The 24,910-nt window shown below is 37.7% G+C and overlaps 1 protein-coding gene across 3 annotated transcripts in view; it reads right to left on the bottom strand.

Moving 5' to 3' along the window:
- Window positions 1-24,910, bottom strand: part of LOC150089502 (potassium channel subfamily T member 2-like) — a 414,361-nt gene that overhangs the window by 42,593 nt on the left and 346,858 nt on the right. For all 3 annotated transcript variants that reach the window (XM_090389520.1, XM_090389521.1, XM_090389522.1), the window contains 5 exons: window positions 18,727-18,806; window positions 16,842-16,941; window positions 8,344-8,421; window positions 1,346-1,394; window positions 714-773 (listed from right to left, as the gene is read on the bottom strand). In XM_090389520.1, coding sequence (XP_090245646.1) covers window positions 714-773; window positions 1,346-1,394; window positions 8,344-8,421; window positions 16,842-16,941; window positions 18,727-18,806 — 367 coding nt within the window. The remainder of the gene's footprint in view (window positions 1-713; window positions 774-1,345; window positions 1,395-8,343; window positions 8,422-16,841; window positions 16,942-18,726; window positions 18,807-24,910) is intronic.

The following is a 24,910-nucleotide window of genomic DNA, read 5'->3' as shown; positions in this document are numbered from 1 at the left end:
TTAATATATTTTATAAAGTATTTAAGGGCAGAGCCCTCATGCTATCAGGTAGAATGACTAATATGTAGGTTAGGGCAAATTCATCATTTTAACATAGCTATCTACCAAAGTAGTTAAATTAAATTAATTAATTAAATTGGCATCGTTTTGTTTATATCTCATATTGTGACTGCCTTCACAACGAGTTGCCATGGTATTGTACTACCGCTAATAAATAACACTTCACCAGTGGAGAAGACTACTGTTATTTATTCTCAGCGGATACCACCACCCAGACGGCACCGTTTCAAAGCTTGTTGGCTTCTCTTCGGTGGGTGGGCAGGTACCCTGGTGTTGCAATAGTGACAACCCAGTTATGAAGTATAACTTCACAATATGAGAGATGCCTGATGGTGTTATACATCATAACTGGGTTGTCACTATTGCAACATCAGGGTACCTGCCCACCCACTGAAGAGAAACCAACAAGCTTTGAAACAGTGCCGTCTGGGTGGTGGTATCCGCTGAGAATAAACAACAGTAGTCTTCTCCACTGGTGAAGTGTTATTTATTCGAGGTAGTACAATACCATGGCAACTCGTTGTGAAGGCAGCCACAATATGGGATATTAATTTAACTACTTTGGTAGATAGCTATGTTAAAATGATGCATTTGCACTAACCTACAAATTAATATATTTTATTTAAAATATTTAAATATTTAATTAATCTTACCTTGTAACCTAAACATGCTAATAATAAGGCCTCCGAGAGACTAATTATGGAAAGTGCCACCTGGAGGAAAAATAATAAAAATAATGTATTAACATATAAGTAGTTTAGCCACAGAAGAAATAAATCCAACAAATTTACATATGAATTCCTGGTACGAAACGCATCATTGATCCGTTGTATTTAACGTCGCTGAATGGAAATTTATTCAAATATTCAGTATTTTCGATTTACAAGCCCGGTAATTCCCCCTGCTATTTTCGGTAACTAGAAATAGGAATAGATATTATTCGAAAAGGTTATTACGATCTAAATATAGAGGAGAAAAAGTGTCACAACAACAACAACACAAAGGCAATGACTCATCGAACGTTCGCTTCTCTTGTCACGAAACAAGTAAACACCTTCTGGAAGCCACTGCAAGGATGGGATTGCCTGGGTTATTTCGAATGAATGCGCCCTTTCTTATGCATTGATTTACCCGATTTAGCACGTAATATTTAATGTCACATTTGAATGCCTCCATAAATAGCTCCAAAAGTTTCTACCAGAGTAGCCATAAGAGTAAAAAATAATAATAATAAATGAATTCTTCAGATAATCTCTGATTATTATATGAAAACAAAAGCGCTTACCTGAAGGCCCCATAACGGCAGCGGACGGTCAACCCATATTATGGCGTCCCTGAAATTAAAATAGATTATTTTATATTAAATACTAAGAAGGAGAAAATTGAAATGAGGATTATTTTCAATGCATAACATCATCTGTCTCTACTGCTCGGCAGGTGTTACTGTAATGAATCAATCCGTTGCGTCTTCTTCAACTATGAAGATAAACTTAATTTATTATAAAAGGCATCTAAATTTAGTTTGCCTTCAATTGTATTCTTCGAAACTGCGTTTATTTTCTTCGTCCACAGAGAGGTTCATTATGTAAATATTAAAATCAAAAGGGTTCTTGACAGAGAATATTCTCCATTGGACAAAAATGCACCGAGTGTGTATATATATATAACTAATAATAGTTTACATCTCGAGTTAAATCAAAGAAAACGTAACTAATACATGGGACATAAGAATATAGAAATTGGAGATATGAATTGCACTGGATTTGTACAGAGACAATAGAAGCCATGAAGTGTCAGTGCACTGTGTCTGAAATATGCTTTATATTGCAGACACATGTGGACATGTGTTACTGTTAAGGGCGGCTCCTAGAACGTTAGTTCAAATCCACCTCGTATCATTGTAATTTTACAGACTCTGTAAAATTGGGTCAGACAAGTGTAGTGTAAGGTTTGTGTAGTTAGTGCGTGTAATTTGTGCTGGCCGCTTGTCTACCCAGAAGCAGCAATCACCCAGAAAGCTGATTGAGTATTCGTCCACATCCCGGGAAGGTGACCAGTTCCAGTAGGTAGGACGCTCAGAGTCTCAGTTAATGAAGGAAAAAAAAGACACACCTGTGGGAGCCCACTACAGAGATGAAAGAAAAAGAAGAAATAAGAATGAAGAAAAGGAAAGAAAAAATAAAAGAAAGAAAAAAAATGGAAGAAAAAAGAAGGGAAAAAAGAAAGAAAAGGAAGAAAAAAGAAGGGAAAAAAGAAAGAAAAGGAAGGGGAAAAAAAGGGAAAATAAGAGAAAGTAGGGTTTAAAATTCTTAACACTTTCCATCACTGAACTCTTATGCACTGTCTTCATAAACTCTAGACCTATCCAAAGCCATTCCTGTCAGCAGAAATTTTCGCCTCTTAAACAACTGATTGGCGAACACATAAAGCGCTTTTAGATTAAAGGGACTTTCAATAAACTTAGTATCTTGATCAGAAGAAATTTTTCCCACAGTACTTTCAAATTCTGTCCTGATGTCCAAATATTGTGGACAGTCATACAAAACATGGCTTCAACTTTCGACCTCTCCACAAAAACAGAGAGGTATATTGCTCAGGCCGAATTTAAACAGGTTTATCATTTAACGAACCATGTCCTGTAAGAATATAAGAGTTGAACATGCTCGTAGAAAACCACTTATTTGTTCTTGTGCCGATTAAATAATTAACCCGAGAAATAAATTATTTAGTCACTAATCCAGTTTCAGATGTATCCCATCTGTCCTGCCATTTTTCACCAACTCATTCCAATGTTTCGCTTTCTTAGCATCTTGTTTTGTGTCAATCTCAATCCCCATAAATGCAGCTGGAATCTGTTTACGTGAAAGCATAGTCCTCGAAATACTAAGTAAAAGTCCAATGGTAACGCTCCAACTGATACCTGCAAAGCAGCCGTCGATAAAAAGAAAGAACTGCCAGCATGGGAAAGAAGATTCCAGCAGAAAATAGAAGAATTAAGAGTCAAGATAGCCCAATTGACACAGATTTCTTACATCTATTACCCAAAGGGGGGAATAGACGTAAGAAATTGATTGGAAGAGTGAAGGCCATCCTCAAGAGAGAGTGTCCACAACAAACATGAGACCAAAAATCAGAGAATAGGAGAACACTTGGCACACTGATGCAGAACCTATTTGGACTCGGAAAGAGACTACGCCAATACAAGGAGAGTTCCCAGAGAAAAATAAACAACCGAATCTTCGATGAGAATCAAAGAGCCTTTTCTTTGGTCCTCATCCAAAGAGCCAAAAATACCCCAACCCGCAAGCTGCACTGAGACCGCGCCATAATATGGGACAAGACAATTCCGCCCAACCGACTGAACATAATCCTTGTCGATAAGAAGGAAAAGGCTACCTGTCTGATTGGCACAGAATTGCCCAACATTGAAAACTAATGAGAAAAATATCCGCATGTATATGAACCTAAGACAGGAGGTCAAAGAGATGTGGCATATGCAATAAATAACAACCATTCCGATCATCGTGACAACCACAGGTATGGTGCCAAAGACCCTACACAATAACCCTAACAGGAATAGATCTCCCAGAGAACACCTACAAGGAACTACAGAAGGTCGGAATCCTGAACACCTATAGGTTAGCCAGAGAGTTCCTCGACCAACTGTAACACCAGACATAACGACCACCATGTGAACTTGGTTGTAATATCCGTCACGAAGTGGAATCCCAATCAGGAAGAAATAATATGAACAATAATAATAATAATAATAGGAGAGGATTCTTTCAGGGAGATGCCCCAAGCCCATTGTGGTTCTGTCTAACACGCAACCCGCTGTCCACCACAGTTAACAGCAGCAATTATGGATATGACCTCAAAGAAGTAAGGAAAATTTGTACACCCTCACTCACCTGATGCACATGGATGACATGACAGAAAAAACTCCAGCAACTAATCCGGATCGCCGAAAAATTCAGCAATGATATGAGGATGAAATCTGGTCTAAACAAATGCGAGACCCACGGATTGCATCAGGGGAAATTAGTCGCCAAAACTACTAGCTGGAGACCGGTAAAGACATCGAAGCCATGACAGAGGGAGAATCCTACAAATACCTGGGAATGATGCAGGCTCAGTTGTTACAGCACACGGAAATCAAGGCCTGCCTGACCGAAAAATACTACCAGGGACTCAGAAGCCTGCTGAAAGCAAAGCTGAACGGAAGTAACACGGTTAAAGCCATAAACACCTATGCAGTCCCAATGCGAAAAAAATATATTATGATTACATATACCCGTTTATGTATTGTGTCTGTAAATTGTCTGTGTTCTCTGGTCGATTTGCCTGTTTTGATGGATAAAAAAACCTCAGTTTCTGGGGGAAAACCTTGCTATCTACGCCTGAGACCGACTAACTCAGCCACGGAAATCCCAATGTAATATACTCTTTTGGGATCATAGATTGGACTAACACCGAGCTGGAGGATATCATGAGAAAGACAAGGACAATGATGACCAAGAGCCGCCAAAACCACACGAAGTCAGCTGTGGAGAGACTGACAATAGTTCGGAAAGAAGGAGGAAGGGGTTTGATAAACCTCATCGAGCAACAGAAAACAGCGATTGTTAACCTGAATGATTACTTCCAGAAACACACAACAGCATTCTACCAGGCCATAAGAAAGTAGACAAGTGGTATACCCCACTCAACCTAAGCGAGGAGCCCCCTCTCACCCATGCGGCAAAAACGTAGCTAGAAAGGTGGACAAAGAAGACACACCATGACAGACACTACAATGACCTCCATGAAAATCATACAGATAAAATTGCTTCTAATACATGGCTTACGAGCGGGATACTCTTCCCCGAGTCTGAAGGATTCATGATCGCCATCCAAGACCACGTAATCAACACCATAAACTATAGAAACTACATAGCCAAGGAGCCTGGAGTGTCAGATGGCACATGTCGACGATGCCACCAGGCCTCAGTAACGATCCAACAGATCACCGCGGGATGCAAGGTGATCACCCAAACTGAGTACACTTGTAGACACTACCAGGTGGCCAGGATAATACACCAGAAGTTAGCAAAGAAATACCAGTTGATCAAAGAAAGTGTACCGTATTACAAGTCCGAATCCCAGGCAGTACTAGAGACGCCAACCCATAAGCTCTACTGAGACTGCGTCATAATAAAAGACAAGACAATCCCAAACAACAGATCGGACATAAAGCTTGTCGACAAGAAAGAAAAGGCTACCTATCGGATTGACATAGCGGTGCCCAATACTGGCAACCTCTAGAAAACCCATAAGGAAAAAATCAGGAAGTACACGAACCTAAAACAGGAGATCAAAGAGATGTGGCATATGCAACAAGTAACGACCATCCCGATGATCGTGTCAAACACCGGTATGGTGCCAAATACGCCGCATAATAGACCTATTCCTGCCTAGCAGGAATAGGTCTCCCAGAGAACACCTACAAGGAACTCCAGAAGGTCGTAATCCTGAACACCTGTATAATAATCAGAGTTCCTCGACCAACCGTAACGCCAGACATAACAACCACCCTGTATACTTGGTAGCAACACCAGTCAGGGGGTGGAACCTCCAGTTAGGGAGAAATAATTTAAGAGGAACAAAAATGATAATATTACAATTTAATTTATTAAAATGAACACAAAAATTGTTAAAGATGTAAATTTGCTTATCAACAAGCCACAAGTTACATAGGTTAATATACAAGGATAGACAATTAAGTTTAAAAATTAATTTAAGAAAAATAGGATATCAAAGTGAAATAAGCTTTTATTTATTTTTTAATATATTTCATAGCCTACATCAGCTGCACGTTTGTGAGAATAGAACTGTTGGAAGTATTTTTAAGTTCATTGGGATAGTAGCTATCCTTTTTTTTTTTTTTTTTTTTTTGGCTAGTTGTTGGCGCATCAGCTTCTGTGGCCATAGTGCACCTCCCAAGGTTTTTGCAGTACTTTGATCCAAGCCCGAGGCGGGATTCGAACTCCCCGACCTTTAGGTTGCCACACAGGCACTTTACCCACCCGGCTAGCCCGATCGGCTGCTATCCTTTGTCACATTTCTTTTAATATCTTCAAAACCGTCCTTTCAGTGTGTCTTTGATTCACGAGAAGAGAATTAGTTAAGAAGAAGTGAATCAATTAAGAGATGAATCAGATTAACAATCCACACTCTGACAAGTACTCTTTGATAATAAGTGCAGAATGCAGTGTACAGTTGTCGTGCAACAGGAAGCAATTACCTTGTTCTTTAAATTGAGGAGTTATTCTGTTGAACTCCTTTAATCAAATGATCCAAAACTTATGGAATAATACCACTGCACTCTCTTACTTCGTGAAACAATTTCCATGTGAATCGAAGAATGAAATCAACGTCACTTTGGCTTTGAATTTTGGAAACGAAAACGAAATTTAGTGTCTCGCAGAGCATGTTGTTTGCTATTCCATCATTGGTCACTCTTTGTGGACGGTATACGATGCACAGCGATTTTTCAGCTGTTATTGCGATCGAATTGAGCAAGGAAGGATCACTATCAACAGCTTCAACGAGCTCTTTCTTCGCATTCTTCTAGCCTGAATAGCTTTTTTCTTTTGTCCTAAAAACAAAATTTGTTTTGTTCAACAATTGTGGAACGAACTCGGAGGTCTTCCGTTTGAACCCTGCTTCTGCCACAATCTCATGAATCCTTTCTCTGTTAATATGAAGTTCGTTTTTCCATGAACAGAAGACTCATTCGACTGTCAGATGCATTTAAAGTGTGGAATGTTTCGACTGTATCTAGGGTCGAAGCACCTTGAACGTCCACAGAGCTTATTTTCCAGATCTTCACGGCCAGCTAGAAATCTTGTGAAAAATACGCAAGGGACAGGGCTTCTTTGCCTTTTAGAGGGAAGCAGAAGTGTAGGACATCTGCGTGTTGTATCATGTTATTAGGTGATTGACATTGATGCGATGGACTCTGAACTGGAGTTTGTCAAACCATGTACATTATACTAATTGGAGAATCCATTCCGCCAAATAAATAACAAAATGGAGCAATAATTCAAAATTACAAGGTTTAATAAGGTTTAATCGATACTAAAGAGAAAAATAATCATTTAGTTACGCTGGTACGGAAACTGATCTTCACAACAAAGCTTCTTCTTGCAGGTATAGGAATAATCTTCAAAATCTCCAAATCGATTTCGCTAATGTCAAGTTAATTGGAACAAACTTCCATCTGTCATTGTGGAAGTTGATAGCTTAAATAAATCCAAGGAAGAACTGGACAAACTTTTAGAGCGAATGGACGGGTGAAATGGGATTTTTTTTTGGCTGATGCTCTATAAGCTTGTTATCCCGCATCATATGCCTCTCTTAATGCTAATGCTCATTAAATTATCAGACGACCTAGCTAAATACTTATTTTAAATATGGGAATGGTCCAATATTGGAGTTTCGGGTGTTTCAGTGTATAAAAATCTAAATTCTTCACCAACTATATCTATTTTATAGGCCAAGATAAAGTGTACCGATTATTAAGAACATATTGTGTAATTTATATTAGACTAAAAAATAAATAAAAAATAATAAAAACTTCAAGATTGAAAAATAAAACAATTATTTAAGTATAATTATTTAAAAATGTAATTATTTAATCATTTAAAATAAAAGTATTTAAATTATTTAAAATATAAATATAATATAATTATTTAATTATTAAGTAATTGTTTAAAGTAAAATAAAATTTATCATTACCACATATAAGACGACCTTTTAGCTGTTGGTGCATAATTTATTTTTATTAACAAAAAATAAATTTTATAAAATGAAACTTTACACAAAAATGCAATGCTAATGGAATAGCTACCAAAGTTGCTTTGCATAAAAATAATATTTTTCCATATTTACGTCTTGGGGAAGATTCAAGTTCGAATCTGGGTTATATTATCAATAAAATAAAAAACAGTCATATGAAGGAATTTGAAAATAATTTTGTATCAAATTTAAAAACTATTTTTTAAATTTTAATACAAAAGGGGGACGATTGAAAACTATGAGCACACTGAAATATTTATAAAATATTATATTAAATAATATTTATAATATACTTAATATTTATAATTTTAATTTATAATAATATTTTTAACATACTTATTATTTATAATTTTAATTTACATTAATATGTTTAATATTACAAATTAATAATATTTTTATTAATTTGTAATAAGAGCACATTGAAATGCTGTTGACGCCACCTACCAATTGATATGTGGAGATTTGTTTCCAATTTCCAAATCTGTTTCATTTGTCGTCTGATTCGTTGACAAGCAACCATAACTGTAAAAAAAGAGAGTAATCATATGTAAATGCTTAGGTAAATAAATGTCGTGATAAAGAAGCAAACATATGGATAAGAATCTATAGTCTTATACTCTATTAATAATTAAAACTAACAAAGACTTGGATCTTTTAAGCAATAAGCTGAAATAACATTTTGTATCAAATTCAAAAACAAATTCGTTCCTGCTACACTTGAATGTAACCGGTTTCTTCATTTTATAATAATTTTGATATGACAAAAATGTTAATCGATTTTGTTAAAAAAACTGGACCAAACTTCAGTTGTTTAAGAAGCCGGATGAAAAATAGCACCTTCCTTGTTATGTTTTAAGCTTCGCTACATAAAAGTCTTCCCATTTTGCCCTATGCTTAATTTTTTTAGGTTTACAAATAGTTAAAATAATGTTTTCATTGGTCATTTGCTAAAATAAGTGTATAAATCAGTTCATTACGATATATATGTATAATTCAATCAGTTTACTCCCGTTTATCAAAAAAATCCAAGTATTTATCATTAACTGACATTTTACCATTATCTCTAAAAATTTAAAATTCTTCCTACCAGGAGAAGCAAAGAGATCTTGTTGAGGTTTGTGAAACAAACCTCAACAAGATCTCTTTGCTTCAAACACTCGGTGACCCTGAGAGCAGTCACATTCGCAGAGTCAACTTCAGATGGATACCGAGATGGTACTCATAGAATTAAATCAACCTCAGATGGATATTGAGTCTGAAGTTGACTCTGCGAATGTGTGAAATTATCAGATGACACTTTTGTATTTTAGCATTAAATCAGCTCACACACCAACCATAAGAATAAGTATTTACCGTAACTAAAATATTTACATATTAAAATAAAATAAAATAACTATTTACAAAAAACTGCTATTATATTAAATTAAATTATATACATGTAAAAACATTAAAACTGTGATAAAATCCTTAAGATAAAATACACTAAAATAAACCGGATTAAAAGCGATAAAAACAATAAAAGTCTCTGGAGCTTTCGGAAGCATCCTCAGCAGTAACAAAACTTCCTGCAGCACGTCCATATATAACAGGCTCACGGTAGCTATACACGTGGTGCAGTCGGCGCATGGTCTGAACTGGAAGCGAAAATAGCTCGGGAACGTGTTAAGCAGAACCGTTCATCCGTACTTAGGATGATAGTTTCAAACAGAGGATGCATACGCATACCTCTGTCCCTATTCATAATATTGTGGTCGGATGAACAGATTCGTAGGCTCTCGAGCCATTTACGGTTCCAGAACCCATGCGCTCGATCCACGATAACCGCATCCTCAGGGGAAATTTGATGCTGCTTCTCCCAAAAATGTTTGGCCACAGCAGACTTATTGTAATCAGCGGTTTTTATAGCATTTGCATGCTCCCCCAGACGATCCTTGAGCCGTCGTTTTGTCTCGCCCACATAACATTCCCCACAATCCGGGCATTTTATCCTGTATACTACTCCACTACTCAGGTCCTTTGCTATTGGGTCTTTTACCTGAGACAACACTGTGTGCAACCTCCGCCCGGGAAGCTGCACACAGCGTGTTTTATAACCCCGCAAAACTCTAGCGAGATGCTCAGTAACGCCCGGATAGTAAGGAATGTATGCGGTAGCCACAGGAACAAACGGTTCCTGACGGTTAGACTCTATTCCTTTACTAAATCTGTCTATGATCCTCTGGGAGTATCCGCATTTTCTAAGGTCTGCTGTGACTCGTCTAATTTCACATTCTTTGTCCTCAGAGGTGGTGCAGTGTGACCCTGCTCTATCTAGTAGAGCTTTCACTACACTATTCTTATGCTGCCCAGCTTGTGCTGAACTATAATGGGTGTACTGGCCTCTGCACATAGGTTTTTTAAACACAGACGTTTTGAGCCTAGGGCCTACCCTAGAGACCAGTACATCCAAGAAAGGACGGGTACCTCCTGTTTCCACCTCTGAGGTAAATTTTATAAATTGGGAGAAGCTATTAAGCCAATGAAGTGCATCATCCTCTCTCCCCTTCTGGACCACGGTAAAGGTATCATCAACATACCTTTTCCATTTCTTTATGGGAAACTGACATCCACTAAAAACCCTGTCCTCTAACTCCTCCATGGCCAGATTGGCCACGATGGCGCTAATAGGAGATCCCATGGCTGTACCGTGAACCTGTTTGTACATAACACCTTGGTACACCATAGTGGTGCTGGCCAGACAAAGTTCCACACCCGAACAAATATCCTCTACATTTAAAAGCGATCTATTACTCAAAGAGACATCATTACTCAAAGATTTTCTAACACAATATATTCCATGTTTAATTGGAATGCATGTGAATAGTGACACCACATCAAAAGAAATCATTTGACACTTTTGTGCTGGCCTGTAATTTACACCTACTATCAGTTCCCTTAACTTGCAGTCCTAGTCTGAGGAATATAGCGAAAATCATTTTGGCTAATTTGAATGAGCCAGAATGGATCGCCCATAATCAGAGAACAACGACTATCTCATTATGGACGACTTCAACTTACCTCGTATAGACAAGAAACCTCAGACTGGCAATACATCATACAGAAACAATATTTAAGCCAGCTGGGTGATTTGTTATTTAATAGCATGCCAGAAGAAGTATAAGGGGTTCTAATATCCTCAACCTAGTTCTCACCAAGGATCCAAATTGCATCCAAAACCTTTTAAAATAGTACAGGAACTAACGGAGCCGTAATGACCACAAAATCAATCCATCATGCTCATCCTTTCTTGAAGTTAGAACTGCCACTTCAAGAAAGGGGACCATGATGGACCGAGATGTATTTCTTAAACTCTTTTAAATGGAGAGACAATTGCTTTTGTTGGATAGAAATTCATTATGGGAGGTATTCAAAGGATTGAATATTTTATAGTAGAAATCAAAAATCGCGAAAGCATTTTTTTTCTAGTCGAGAAGTTCCACAAACGAAAGATGGCAAAAAACATAACAAAGCTTAAGAGTTTTACTGAGCAAAAGAAAAAAAAACACATTGGATATTTAAAGACTATTGCAAGATACCAATTTATTAGAAGAATTATGTTTCTAAAATCGTCTAATGCAAAAGTGAAAGGAGACATATTTGTTGATCCACACTATAAGCTGATGTTGGTTTCACAAGAATATGATATCAAAATTACTAATGCTGAACACAATATACGGCAGTCATTTCGCCTTGCAGTGAAAGTCTTTCTTCCTAACACTGAGACTGAAAATTATAAAGGACGACCTGACAAATTGATTGACACTTACAAACATGGGATTCAGAATCTCAATGAAGCCCCCACTTACTCACACTTTCACCTGGCTTTTTTCCAGACAAAACTGGATGATGTTAATGAAGAACGTGGGTATTGATTCCGCCAGAAAATACAACCCAGTCACTGAAGAAGGAGAGGAGATACCAAGAGTAAGGAGGGATGACGCTATAACCAGTGACAATATCTGGTTCTTGGTTCTTGTTTATCGACTGACCACAGGAGACAAAGACGTTAAAATGTTTATTTTTAATGAAATATTTTGATTAACCCGAGGATGGGTTTTTCTTTTTTCATTTTGGATTTTTAACTTGTTTATTGTAGAAAAGATACTCTATTCTGTACAGAAGCTAAACATTAATAAATCGGTTATAATATTATTGCATGGTTACTTTTCTTTCATTTGTGGGCAAACCATTGATGCTGTGTAAAAACTAAACTACCTTAGTTTCTGGATTAGAAATGGATATGAATTAGAAATCAGATTAAAAAAGCAACATCTAAAACTGCAGATAAACAGCTGAAAATGTATCACATAGTAGTACTGTCGTGTTAATACTCGTATTTATTAATGATATACAACTTAGAAATTACGCATCGCTATCAGTATCATTAATAACAATGATTAATTAATAATACTCGTATCCACAAAAAAATTCTGTTTATATTCGGACACAAACACCAGGTGATGGAGTTTGTAAATAATCATTTTAAGTAAATTTAGCAGTGAGCAGTGCTTGAATTACGGTCAACTCGAACGCGTGCGCGATTGAAGAAATAAATATAATTTACTTTGATCGTCTTCCAGATTGGTACAGAACTACTCTTTTCATGATTTTACTGATATTAATTAACTATTTTCAAAACGAAATACTTGGGATGAAAGAACACTATTCAAGTGCTAATATGAAGAATCGTTATTATTAGTATTAGCTGTATAATGCAAGGAATCAAGGAATTTTAGTGTTAGTAGTGGTAAATTATGCAATAAAGCAAGCTTATACAGCATCAGAAAAAAAATCCAATTTCACCTTCCCATCCCTTCCAGTGGATTGTCTACTTCTTCCTTGAAATTATCTACGCTATCCACCTACACAACAGACGGAAGTTTATTCCAGCAATCAACTACCCGTTGGTTAAAGGCAAACTTCCGCATACCTATTCTGCAGCAGCTCTTTATCAATTTGAATTTATAGCCCCTATTTCTGGAATAATTTATCAGTAAAATGTTCATTAATTTCACTTTATATTCTCTGAATCTTATAGATTCTCTCTAAGGTGTCTAATTACCAAGCAAGCTCAGCAGCTCATATATTCGAAGTCTTTCCTTATATGCATTTTGCCAATCTCACTAGGGCAGTTTCCGTTTTTCAACCCTTCAAGAATCCCGATGTCCTTTTTAGGTGCGATCTCCGTATTTATGTACAGTATTCTAAGTGCTGTCTTACAACAGCCTTATACAGCGGGATTATGACTTCTCTATCTCTACAAGAATAGTTCGAAGAATCATCAAAAAGACTATAAGACGATGGGCCCTACTTGCCACCTATCCACATTTCTCGGAAAATTTAATGCCTGACAATATCATAACTTCCAAATCCCTTTCTTGTTCTACTGATCTTAGTTCAACCCAGCCAAGTATATAAATTATTTCAGGGTCAATATCCCCAAATCTTTAGACATGACATTCTGCTGCATTATAACCCAACTTCTGCTTCTCTGACCATCCCTGTAGCCTATTTTAAATAGCCCCGCAGAAGCGCTGCTTGGTGCTGATTATTAACTACTCCCTCCCGATCTTGACATCATCTTCACATTCATTCTGACATCACGCCCTCTATCCCTTCGTCATGTTATTTATGAAAATGGAAAATAACAATAACAGTGGACCTAATATACTCCAACCGTACATCAATCGAAGAAGAATCATTAACCACAATCCTCTGACTCCTGACCTGCAATCACCCTGCGATCCCACCATGTTCCAGCTTATCCGGTAAGATCTCTAGTTTAGAGATCCGGTTAGATCTCTAAAATCCAAAGTTAATGTCGAAGTTATTTCCTACATCGAGCTCAAGATTAACTATGTCATAATAGTTAACTATGTTAGTTAAAGAGAGTGTTTCCGTTACAAAACCGTACCTGAATTTCCTTCAGGATTCCATTTCAATTAAAATGTCCCTCTATTGAACTCTTGATTGTTTTCCCTACCACTGAAGTCAGACTGACAAGTCTGACTTCAGTGGTAGGGGAAACAATCAAGAGTTACCCACTTTTCTTTCATAACCGCCTTTATGAAATGGTGATACGCTGACACTTTTCCAGTTCAAAGGAATCACTCCAATTTTTAAAAAACTTTTAAACTTTTAAATCTATAGAAATAAATTCTGTAATATTAGCAGTATTCTTTGGCAAACAATTAATTGGGAAATCATTTGATACTTTTGCATTTTGTATCTGAAAAGATCCAATGCTTCCGAGAAACTTTACTCCTGGAACTCTTAACTGTGCATTCTGTTACTCAGTTTTTATTAGAGTTAGTTATCAGTTCAGTGACCTGGAACACTACTACAGCCAGGAGAAATCCAAGTCGGGCTTTAAGGTATTTCGAGTGATCGTTGTAGAGTTTAGGCGCATCAGCAACTAAGCCCATATTGCGCAATGTATACAATATATTCTCTGTAAATTGCGTGTGTTCTGTGGTTGATGTGCCTGCGTGGTGGACGAAAAACCCGAGTTTCTTCGAGTAAAAGCCATGCATTACTCACCAGAGCCCAACTACTTCAGTCATGTTTTGGAAAAAAGCCCATAAAAATTACTTACGTCATTGAGCAGATTTGAAAGGATGACGTTGTCTGAGTGCGACGCGGAGAAACCAATGAATGACCTTGACCCGTCGGTACATTTCCTCCTGACTTTAGCATATAATGTTAACATCATAAACAATAAGAGTGGTGTTTCATCTAATTTTAAGCTCATATCGACAGTATCTATTTTTCATAGCTAACCATCATTATATTTTATTAATTAGCATCTCGAAAATGAACTCTTTCACAAGTACTGAATTCATGCAAGATACATCTAAAGCTTTAGTGACCCTTATCGTACTGCTGTCCAGACTTGAACTGGCAAAGTTAGCAATTCAGTGGCGGAATGAAGGGAGGATCAATGGCATTCCACAGCTTCTATTACTCGGGCGACGTCGAGAACGAGAAATGACATCCTTAATAAGAGAGATTAATTAGTCCATGTCCTCGCACGTTGCTTAATTAATTATAATGATTTTCAAAGGCCAGAAATTCCCTTTCACGAAAAGTGCATTGTCATTCTCTGGCAAGTTATTCACCTGCGTTGTTAACCTTGCGAGCTGTGTTCTGCAAATTACAGCATTAGAGAGCAGCAGTGAGCAAATTCACCCAATAATTATCTTGCAATTAGAAAGGGAGAAGATACCATAAAAGATAACAAAAGGGGGAAGATGCCATACAAAAGGAAACTGTTTAAAGTGGACCATTTATTATTAATAACACTAGTAAATAATATTTTTAAACTTTATTTAGTAGTTTTATTAATATTTTTCCACACTCTGTCAGAGAGCGTGTGGAAATATCTTGGGTTCACGTTTTGTCTAGAAGGGAGGAAATTTTATGGATTTTTTTCTTCCGTAGCCGAGTTAATCAGTCTCGGATGAAGATGAAATTTTTTGTTTCTTCTAGAAAAACGGATTTTATATCAGACAAGAAAGCAAACCTAAGTTGGCGTACTTGTCGGACGAAACTGACACAGTTCTGTGAATTGCGTCGGTTTCACCAATGCCTCATGGCCTTAGGCAACTTGGTCTAAATCGAAAACGGCGTCAGTGCATGCTTTTTTTTTCGGTGCGTCTATTTGTTATTTTATTTTAATTAATATGCTAATGACACTGAAATTAACTGCCATGGCCATCTTAATTGATGATGCTGTGCACTTTTAAATGGGCTGACAATTAGTTATAATCAGGACTTCGCACTTTAACTTGGACTGTTTTCTGTATGCATCTATTTTTGTGCCGCTCTAATGTACCTATTTTTGTTTCGCTTTAATATACACATTTTTGTTTTTTCAGAATGTCTTTCCCACTCAGTAATTGAGCAAAAACAGAGGACAAAGTATATTAGTGTTATGTAAATTATTTATATATTAGACAAATTTCGGAAAAGACTGCCTAATACACTAAATATATAAAAAATATCTTGTTCGATGTTCCACCAAGCTTTATATTATATGTATAGAGTAACTGTGTAAGACTCATCTCCGATGGCCAGGCTTAGTTCGATTCGTGACATCGATTGGTCTTTTTAGAGATGTTAGGCAGACTTTCATCTCGTCCACATAGGTTAGGGTATTATCGGGCACAATCATTTTGATTACGTAATTAATAATCCATGCTGACTGCGCCCGAACTAAACCAATCGTATTCCAAACTATTAACCTAAGGTTTTGTTTCTCAAGTAACAGGAACTTACATTAATGGTGGTTTGAAATTCGTCGTTTGTTGTGGAGTCCTTTATATAACGTTCTGTGTGGCTTTTAAAGTTATTAGAGTTGATCTGCCTTCTAAGATTATATGGATAAGTAGCAATCTGTGGCTTTTTTTAAACTATTGTCTTGGTGGCAGTACAGTGATCATGTCACTTGCTTCTCGTTTGGAAAAGGTCAGGGATCCAGTCGATATAACATACCGAAATAACTGTCACTTAAGAAACATAGGCAATACTGATATTTCCAGAGTCATGCAGAGATATCGGCCAAAACACAATAAAATGAAAGGTTAGAGTATGAAAGATGCGTCTGACGTATGAATTACAGTTAATGCAATAGCTCAGCAAAGAAAGGAAGAACGTAACATATGTACATTATTCATATTTGACGTCTATGATCGACTGAAATATCACATTCTTGTCTGCTGTCAATTCCCGATTAAAGGTTACATATTCTCAAGGGTCCTATTGGATTTCTTCATCACGATTAACATTCTTAATTCTGCGTTTATCTTATGAAAAAAGTAATCCTCAAGAGCACTCTAAATTTAGTCCATTAATTATTCATTATAGTCTAATGAATATTAAAATTTAATTTCGTGTATACTCACCAGGAGGCATTATTAGGTCCACTGTCTAGCACCACTCTGACGACATATAGAAGGCAGAGCACCAATTTAATAACCAGATTTATTATACGTATCCTTAAACCTGAAAAATTCAATCTTGTTAGGAGAAAGTAATCGAAGACAAATTATTTTTTAATAAATTTTTCTCATTATCGAATCAAATAGTTAAATGTGATATTACATGTACTGTATTAAAATACCAATGGCAGAGTTACGTAATGTTTATTAACTTTAATTATTTTAACGTTTCCTTTCTTATGTTTATACAGCAGATAGCAAAAACTCTTTCTGAATCTTCTGTGACTATTGTGAGTGGCCATTAGAAATTCTTATCCATCAGAGACAAGATGCGCAAGCAAAGAAAAGGACATTTAAGAAAATATACAAAGGATAATACTAATGAAGGACGTTAAATTACTCATGCAAAATAAAAAACAAGGCACCTGGTTTTGATAATGTAATGAAGTGAAGAAAGGAACAGCACCTGAATAGAAGATGAAACGAACAGATATGTACAGTGATATGAAAGGTGAAGTGAGTTAATGATGCGATTTTATTCAATAAAAGAGATTACCGTCTGGACATTTTTAAGAAGTAAAGATTGTTCCATTCTTAACTATTTTAGATTAAAATTTTTGCTCTTCTCCAACACCATCTTTAAAAATAAACGCGCGTCACAAAGATGTGCGTTGGCTGAACTAATGTTTATTTAAAACGATGGATAATATAATTCAAAAGAAAAGTACCACACCCACAGATGCAAGAACAAAAAGGCCCAATAAATTCAGAATAAATACAAAATTGCATACAGAATAAATAATAAAAATGACGCAATCAGTAAAATAAATATCAGGAATTAATTCGATTAAATCCATAATGAGATAAATACAAAAACAATAAGATGGCACAGTACGCTCATTAAAATAACAAATGAAGAGTAAGAGATGTTCATAATATATTAAAAGCAATAATTTCTTAATTAAAGTTCTCTGCCTTCAGCAGGGCGGTTACGATTTTAATTTTTGAAGTAAAGACCAAAGTAACAGTTTGGTTTATCTATAGGCTTGTATTTAATTAATTCCTCTTGGAAGATATTTTTATTTACGAAGTTGTCCACTTGAAATACAATACTCCTGTTAGAGACGATCATAAATACTGCTAATGATACGATATATCATTCAAACGCTTTGCAATAATGAAGAAATGAAATGATTGCGAAAAACAACCCAAAAATCACATCTTATTCCTTTGTCCATTCATCATTGAGCCTACTTAGAGCTCAGTTGTCGTATAGAATTATTCTCAATGTAAGCTTTCCATCAAGTCACTCGTAGTAGGATACACGCACCTTCGTTAGGAGATGCAATAACGTGGATGAGCATTGATTACTCGATGGACTTGCCTAAGAAATAATTCATTTTTATCGATGTCCCAGATGTAGGAAAGCATTTTCATTTAGACTGGTGAACTAAGAAAACATATAATGCAAGCTTTATAGCTTTAAACACTTTTTTTCGCTTTCCTATAAATTTTGAGTGAGATTTACGACAAGTGACTGATATTAAAAGATCCAAGGTACATAAAATTCGACATAAAACTTAATTAAATTCAGCGCTAGGCAACAAAAAGTGTGACTTTTAGAGGCACATGTTAGTTTTTTTTCCTTATTGCAGTTTATTGGTGAAAAATAATTACGAAGAAGATTTTAATCCAGTTAACGTTTTTTGAAACAGAATTTATGAGGAATCTTAGACTTAGTTTTCTGAGCACGCCGAGACGTCTTCCGATTTATTTTCAACACTGACAAGGGAGTTTTACTATCATCAATGATTAAGGGTAATACTGAAATGAAATATGTTCTACTTACTTGACCTCTGGTTCTTGATAAAATAAAGCTGCAGCCTTTCCTTTAGTGTGTTTTCGTTGACATAAAACTCTACCCGCACCCTAAAACAGAAAACAAAAAATTGTTGTTATCAGATGAGATATGAAACAGACAATTCTATAAAAATATCTTCAGTTTTAATGAGGAAAGAGAGAACTGAAGAATCGAGAAATATTTAAGTGAAAGATGCGAAAAATATAGCAAAAATAGATGGTGCTCAACCATCATATATGAAAATCATAATATAATATAATACGAATTATCTTGCGAAAATTTATTTTTATTTTGTTACACAGAGCATTAAAAACTACGATAAATGAATTAGCTTTCGGCTGGGTGGCAGCCTTCATCAGATTAAAATACTTTGAATGGCAGTTGGAATAGAGATGCACTGCCAGGATGGTGCGTGAGGCACGTGGTTAATTGTTTGTTGATGTTTGTGGCTGTGACGTATGGTGGTGACGTGGCCAGCGTTTGTCTATGGACAGAATTACTGCTTCTGTGATGGGGTTAAGTTGACAACCACTGTTCCTGTTCAACGAGGTATCCGAGCATTTTATATTTAACGATTCCAACCAGGTGCGCCTTAGGTAATGGTGGGACTTGTCCACAACCACGACATCGCGGTGTGGGTCGATGTCGTGGTGGGTTGTCCAGACATGCTCGGCAATAGCTGAGTGTTCTACATCCGCCAAACGGATCGCCCTTTTATGTTCTGAGAGGCGTTTCTCGAGTCGACGTCCAGTCTCTCCAAAGTAGCAGCTCATGCAGTCACGGCAAGAGATGCGATAGACCAAACCACTCTGTAGAAGGGTGGGGACAGGTGTTTTTATGTTGGAAAGGAGAGAACGCAGTTTCTTGCCTGGGAGTTGGATGCACTTTATCCCATGCGATCTTAGGATTCTACCGATCTGCTGTGACAGGTTGGGGTAGTATGGGATGAATGCCCTCGTGGATGACTCGTCACTGTTGGCGTTGCTGTTGGTCGTCACGTTGTCGCGTGCTTGTAGATCACACCTGTAAAGGACATCGATGGGGTAGCCACACCTCGTAAGGTCTACTTTGACTCTGGTGATCTCTTTACGCCTTTCATCTGCAGAGCTGGATTGTGTCCAGGCGCGAGTTAGCAAGGTTCGGGCGGTTGAGAGGGGGTGGCCCCGTGCTTGTGCTGACTGGAAGTTGGTAAATTGGCCAGCACACATAGGCTTACGATAAACTGTCGTCTTCAAGCATGTGTCTTCGCGCCGGACAAGTGTATCTAGGTATGGTATAGAGTTGTTCGACTCCAGCTCAATCGTGAATTTTATGAAGGGCGACAGTGAGTTGAGGTGGGTTAGGAGTCGCTGACCAGAGTCTCTAGGGATCACTACGAACACATCGTCTACATAGCGACACCAAAAGGCGATGTGATCCGGTGCGTGTGTAAACGCACGTCCCTCTAACTCCTCCATCACGATGTTTGCTGTGACCGAGCTGACAGGGGAACCCATGGCTGTGCCATGTATCTGCTGGTAGATTGAGCCATTAAACATGATTGCACCCCCTGTTAAGCACAGTCTGAGGGCGGCGGAAATGTCATCAGGCGTCAGCTTAGTTCTGTCGCTAAGGGTTCCATCATTATCCAAGAGTTGTTTTGCGCAAGAGATGGCAAGTTCCACTGGGATGGAGGTAAAGAGTGATACGACATCGAACGATGCCATGACTTGATCTTGCGAGATGGATATAGTGCGGATCCTTTCTATGAACTCAACACTGTTGGAGACGGTGTAGGTGGTCTTGCCAACTAGAGGAGAAAGAAGTCTCGAGACAAATTTAGACAGCTCGTAAGTCGGTGATCCACAGCAGGATACAATAGGTCTTAGTGGTGTGCCTTCTTTGTGCACTTTCGGCAGGCCGTAAAACCGTGGGATCTGACACCCGGAGGCACGGAGGTGATTACGGGTTGACTGTGTGATTTTTCCCTTGCTTCAGCCAAGTGTTGATGAGGATATTCACCTCTGACTCCCATCGTTCCAAAGCCTTGTTGGGGTTGATGGTTAGGGGTTTGTAGACGGTAGTGTCTCGTAAGAGCAGTAAGGCTTTCGCCATGTAATCAGTGTGGTTCATTACAACTGTACGACGGCCTTTGTCCGCCGGTAGAATGACGATGGACGAATCCCGTTTCAGTGCCTTGAGGGTAGAAATCTGTATACGGCTGAGGTTTGAAGAGACGGGGCGAGCATGGTGTATAACTGCTGCAGTCTTTAAGCGGATTGCGTTGGCTACATCTTCTGGGAGGCGTGATAAGCTTGCTTCCACACCCAAGGCGATGTCGGTGATCGGTGGGTGCTTTGGAAGAACGGCAAATGTCATGCCAAGGGTCAATAAGTTTATTTGTTCTGCAGATAACTGCTTGCTGCTTAGGTTCAATACGAAATCCGTGCAATTTGTGAGAGGGGCATTACGCTGGCGCCGAAATTGACGGGATTCATTAATCAAAGTATTGAACTTACGTTTCTGTCGGGCACAATAACGATCTGATTCTCTGACGGCCTGGCAACATAAAGTATTGATTACCTTGGTGTAAATAGGATCGGGAATCAGAGCCTTAAGGTCGGCAAGTAGGGCTGCTTTGCTCTCTGAAGCACGTTGTATGTCACGATGGAGGCAGCCGATCCATATGCGTAGAGTTCTGAAGCCGAAGTTCCGACAGGCACGTCCCATACGCTCACTAGGAAACGGTTGTTTGTAGCGAAACCCTTTCGGTATAATCCAGTTAGCTTTGCATCTATGTGCAAACCTCAGGTGTTGCTTGCTACGGGCTATGAAGATAAAATCTTTCTGGAGAGTCACGACCATATCATATGTTGGTTGGCCAAGAATAGTCCGTACATAATAAAACAGGCCTACGTGCTCTGGATTCATAATGCGAAAATTTATTTTTATTTTGTTACACAGATCACCAGAGTCAAAGTAGACCTTACGAGGTGTGGCTACCCCATCGATGTCCTTAACAGGTGTGATCTACAAGCACGCGACAACGTGACGACCAACAGCAACGCCAACAGTGACGAGTCATCCACGAGGGCATTCATCCCATACTACCCCAACCTGTCACAGCAGATCAGTAGAATCCTAAGATCGCATGGGATAAAGTGCATCCAACTCCCAGGCAAGAAACTGCGTTCTCTCCTTTCCAACATAAAAACACCTGTCCCCACCCTTCTACAGAGTGGTTTGGTCTATCGCATCTCTTGCCGTGACTGCACGAGCTGCTACTTTGGAGAGACTGGACGTCGACTCGAGAAACGCCTCTCAGAACATAAAAGGGCGATCCGTTTGGCGGATGTAGAACACTCAGCTATTGCCGAGCATGTCTGGACAACCCACCACGACATCGACCCACACCGCGATGTCGTGGTTGTGGACAAGTCCCACCATTACCTAAGGCGCACCTGGTTGGAATCGTTAAGTATAAAATGCTCGGATACCTCGTTGAACAGGAACAGTGGTTGTCAACTTAACCCCATCACAGAAGCAGTAATCTGTCCATAGACAAACGCTGGCCACGTCACCACCATACGTCACAGCCACAAACATCAACAAACAATTAACCACGTGTCTCACGCACCATCCTAGCAGTGCATCTCTATTCCAACTGCCATTCAAAGTATTTTAATCTGATGAAGGCTGCCACCCAGCCGAAAGCTAATTCATTTATCGTAGTTTTTAATGCTCTGTGTAACAAAATAAAAATAAATTTTCGCATTATGAATCCAGAGCACGTAGGCCTGTTTTATTATGTACAAATTATCTTCAAATGAACATAATCAGTCAGTTCATGTGAAGAGGATATAGTATTTATACTTTCAAGATATTTAATTCACAGTTCTTAATTCCAGTTTAAATAATGAATCAATTAAACATGTTCAAGTATATCTCATTAACTAAACACAAAAGCTGATATTGTAGAGTGAATTTTAACGTAAAAAAGGTATTAGAATATGCAAGTAAAACTCCCACACAATAGAACTACTCAATATTTGGATTCCATATTGAATCCTATCATCATCCCTAATAAGGAAAGATTTTGTAACTGCAAGGAGCAGAAAAATGTCTTCAGAAACAAGTTTTCTTTCTGTTATTGGTGACCAATGCAATCCAGTGTGGAGCGCTACCATTCTGAAGAAGATCCATCAAGGTTTGTGAAGCGTATTACGAAATGATCATTGGCTCTGTCTCACTGCTGCGGATAAGATACGGATTATTGAAAAAATATATATTGCTGTCGAAGAATTTAACAAGAGCCTCACAACGTGCGTGACTCTTCTTCACTCGCTGAATACAGAGAAAATTGTTAGAAACTTTGAATTTGTAATTCCAATATTATTTAATAAAAGAGAATGTAAATGCGAGTTACGCATGCCTTATTCGTGGATTCCGTATCTAAAGATAAGCGCTTAATTAATGCGATAAAATGATTATTTCGATTAGTATTTTAATTAATGCAATGAAATTAAGAGCTTCAGAAATCTCTCTGGAGAAAATGCTTTTTTTCGTTTGTTTGAAATAAAACAGGGAAAGTAATAATGAAAACAAACACGGGAAAACTAATTAAGAAACGAAGAAATTAAAGAAGATTTGAATTCACAATTATCACTTTATTCATCTTTTCGCCATCACTACATACCATATATAAGAACTCAACCTAAATTAGGGCACTCACCCATTTTGGCGCAGCATTTCGATCGTTTACTGTAAAGATCTGCTGCCTTCAACAGAAGGCAGCAGATCTTGCATCGAAGGTGAATAATAATAATAATTTATGTCACAATAAGAAGACGAGTTGTGTTAAACGTATTGCGGCGAGGAAGATACACTCCTTTCCGTGTTTCTTCAGGATCGGTCTGAAATGGTAAAATCACAGAAAATTTATATATAAGTATCCTCAGATACAAGAATCAGATAGAGGATTCGACTCGTACTGGCTTACTTGCTTACGACAAAACACGCACTACATTTCTTTAGGATAACTAGACAAAAACTCTGCTATCAACTGCGAAATTTTCGCAATTGGGTGCAGATTTTTGTCCAAAAAAATTGTCCAAAAATTTTCGGGAAAATATCAGGCAATAAAAACTGTGCTACAAATTTCAAAATTTTCGCAATGGGTACAGCTAGAATACAATTATTTGCTATTCGACGCGTACTGCCTTACTTGCTCACGACAAAACACGCACTACATTTCTTTACGACAACTAGGGAAAAACTCTGCTACCAATTGCGAAATTTTCGCAATTGGTACTACTAGTCTATATATTTAATACGGAAACCATTTTCTTTACTCGATTAGTGTGAACGATAGGCTTAACCTATCGTGCTGGAAGTGGTCTCAAATTAAAGATATTTCTTCCTAGGTGTGCACAAAGTTGTTAAAATTTAAAAATTCCGAATAGTTTCATTTTACGGAACGGGCCAGTTTTGTACTACAAACGATAATAGTTCAATATCCATTTCATAGATGGAGCCACAAGAAAATGTTAACTGTTAAGCAAACAGTTATTTAAGTTGATAAGGCATTTTTTCTATGTTTAACAATTTGTGCTTTAACTATTTAACTGATTAACAATTTGCACGTTTGCACAATTGTGCAAACGTGCAAATTGTTAATCTTCCGATCAAAATTTTGATTGTTAATCAAAATTTTCCGTTCCAGAAAAAAAATAATAAATAATAATAATAAAACTCTGCTACCAACTGCGAAATTCTCTTACTAGCGCTGTCTACCTTAAAAGAAAGAACTAATCGTTAGGATTCCATTACAGCTCACTATATGTTCTCACGTTGCGCACGCTAGCTGGTACACTCATTGCCATTCGTTACCTGTAATACGTTCAGAACTCATCATTTTATCGTTATCAACTTCGAGTTTATTTTTTTTGTTTTTTTTTTTTTTGTTTTGAGGTTATTTAAGGTAAGTAATTGAAGGATTTAAAAGTATGTCACAGTCAAAATGCTATTCTGACTGGTAGTGTTGAACATACCTTGCAGTGAAGGAGAAACACGCCTTTTCGTGCTACTCTGGATGTTCCAGAGTAGCACCTGCTAACTTTCCATATGGTTGGGTAGTCTCCAGTGGTCTTGACCACTCCACCGCAAAATATGTCACACTCAGCACTCTTGCTGA

Source organism: Mastigoproctus giganteus, chromosome 2, assembly GCF_048544385.1.
Source record: "Mastigoproctus giganteus isolate SK-2022 chromosome 2, ASM4854438v1, whole genome shotgun sequence".
NCBI classification, from domain to species: Eukaryota; Metazoa; Arthropoda; class Arachnida; order Uropygi; family Thelyphonidae; genus Mastigoproctus; species Mastigoproctus giganteus.
This window is presented reverse-complemented; position numbering and strand designations above follow the sequence as displayed.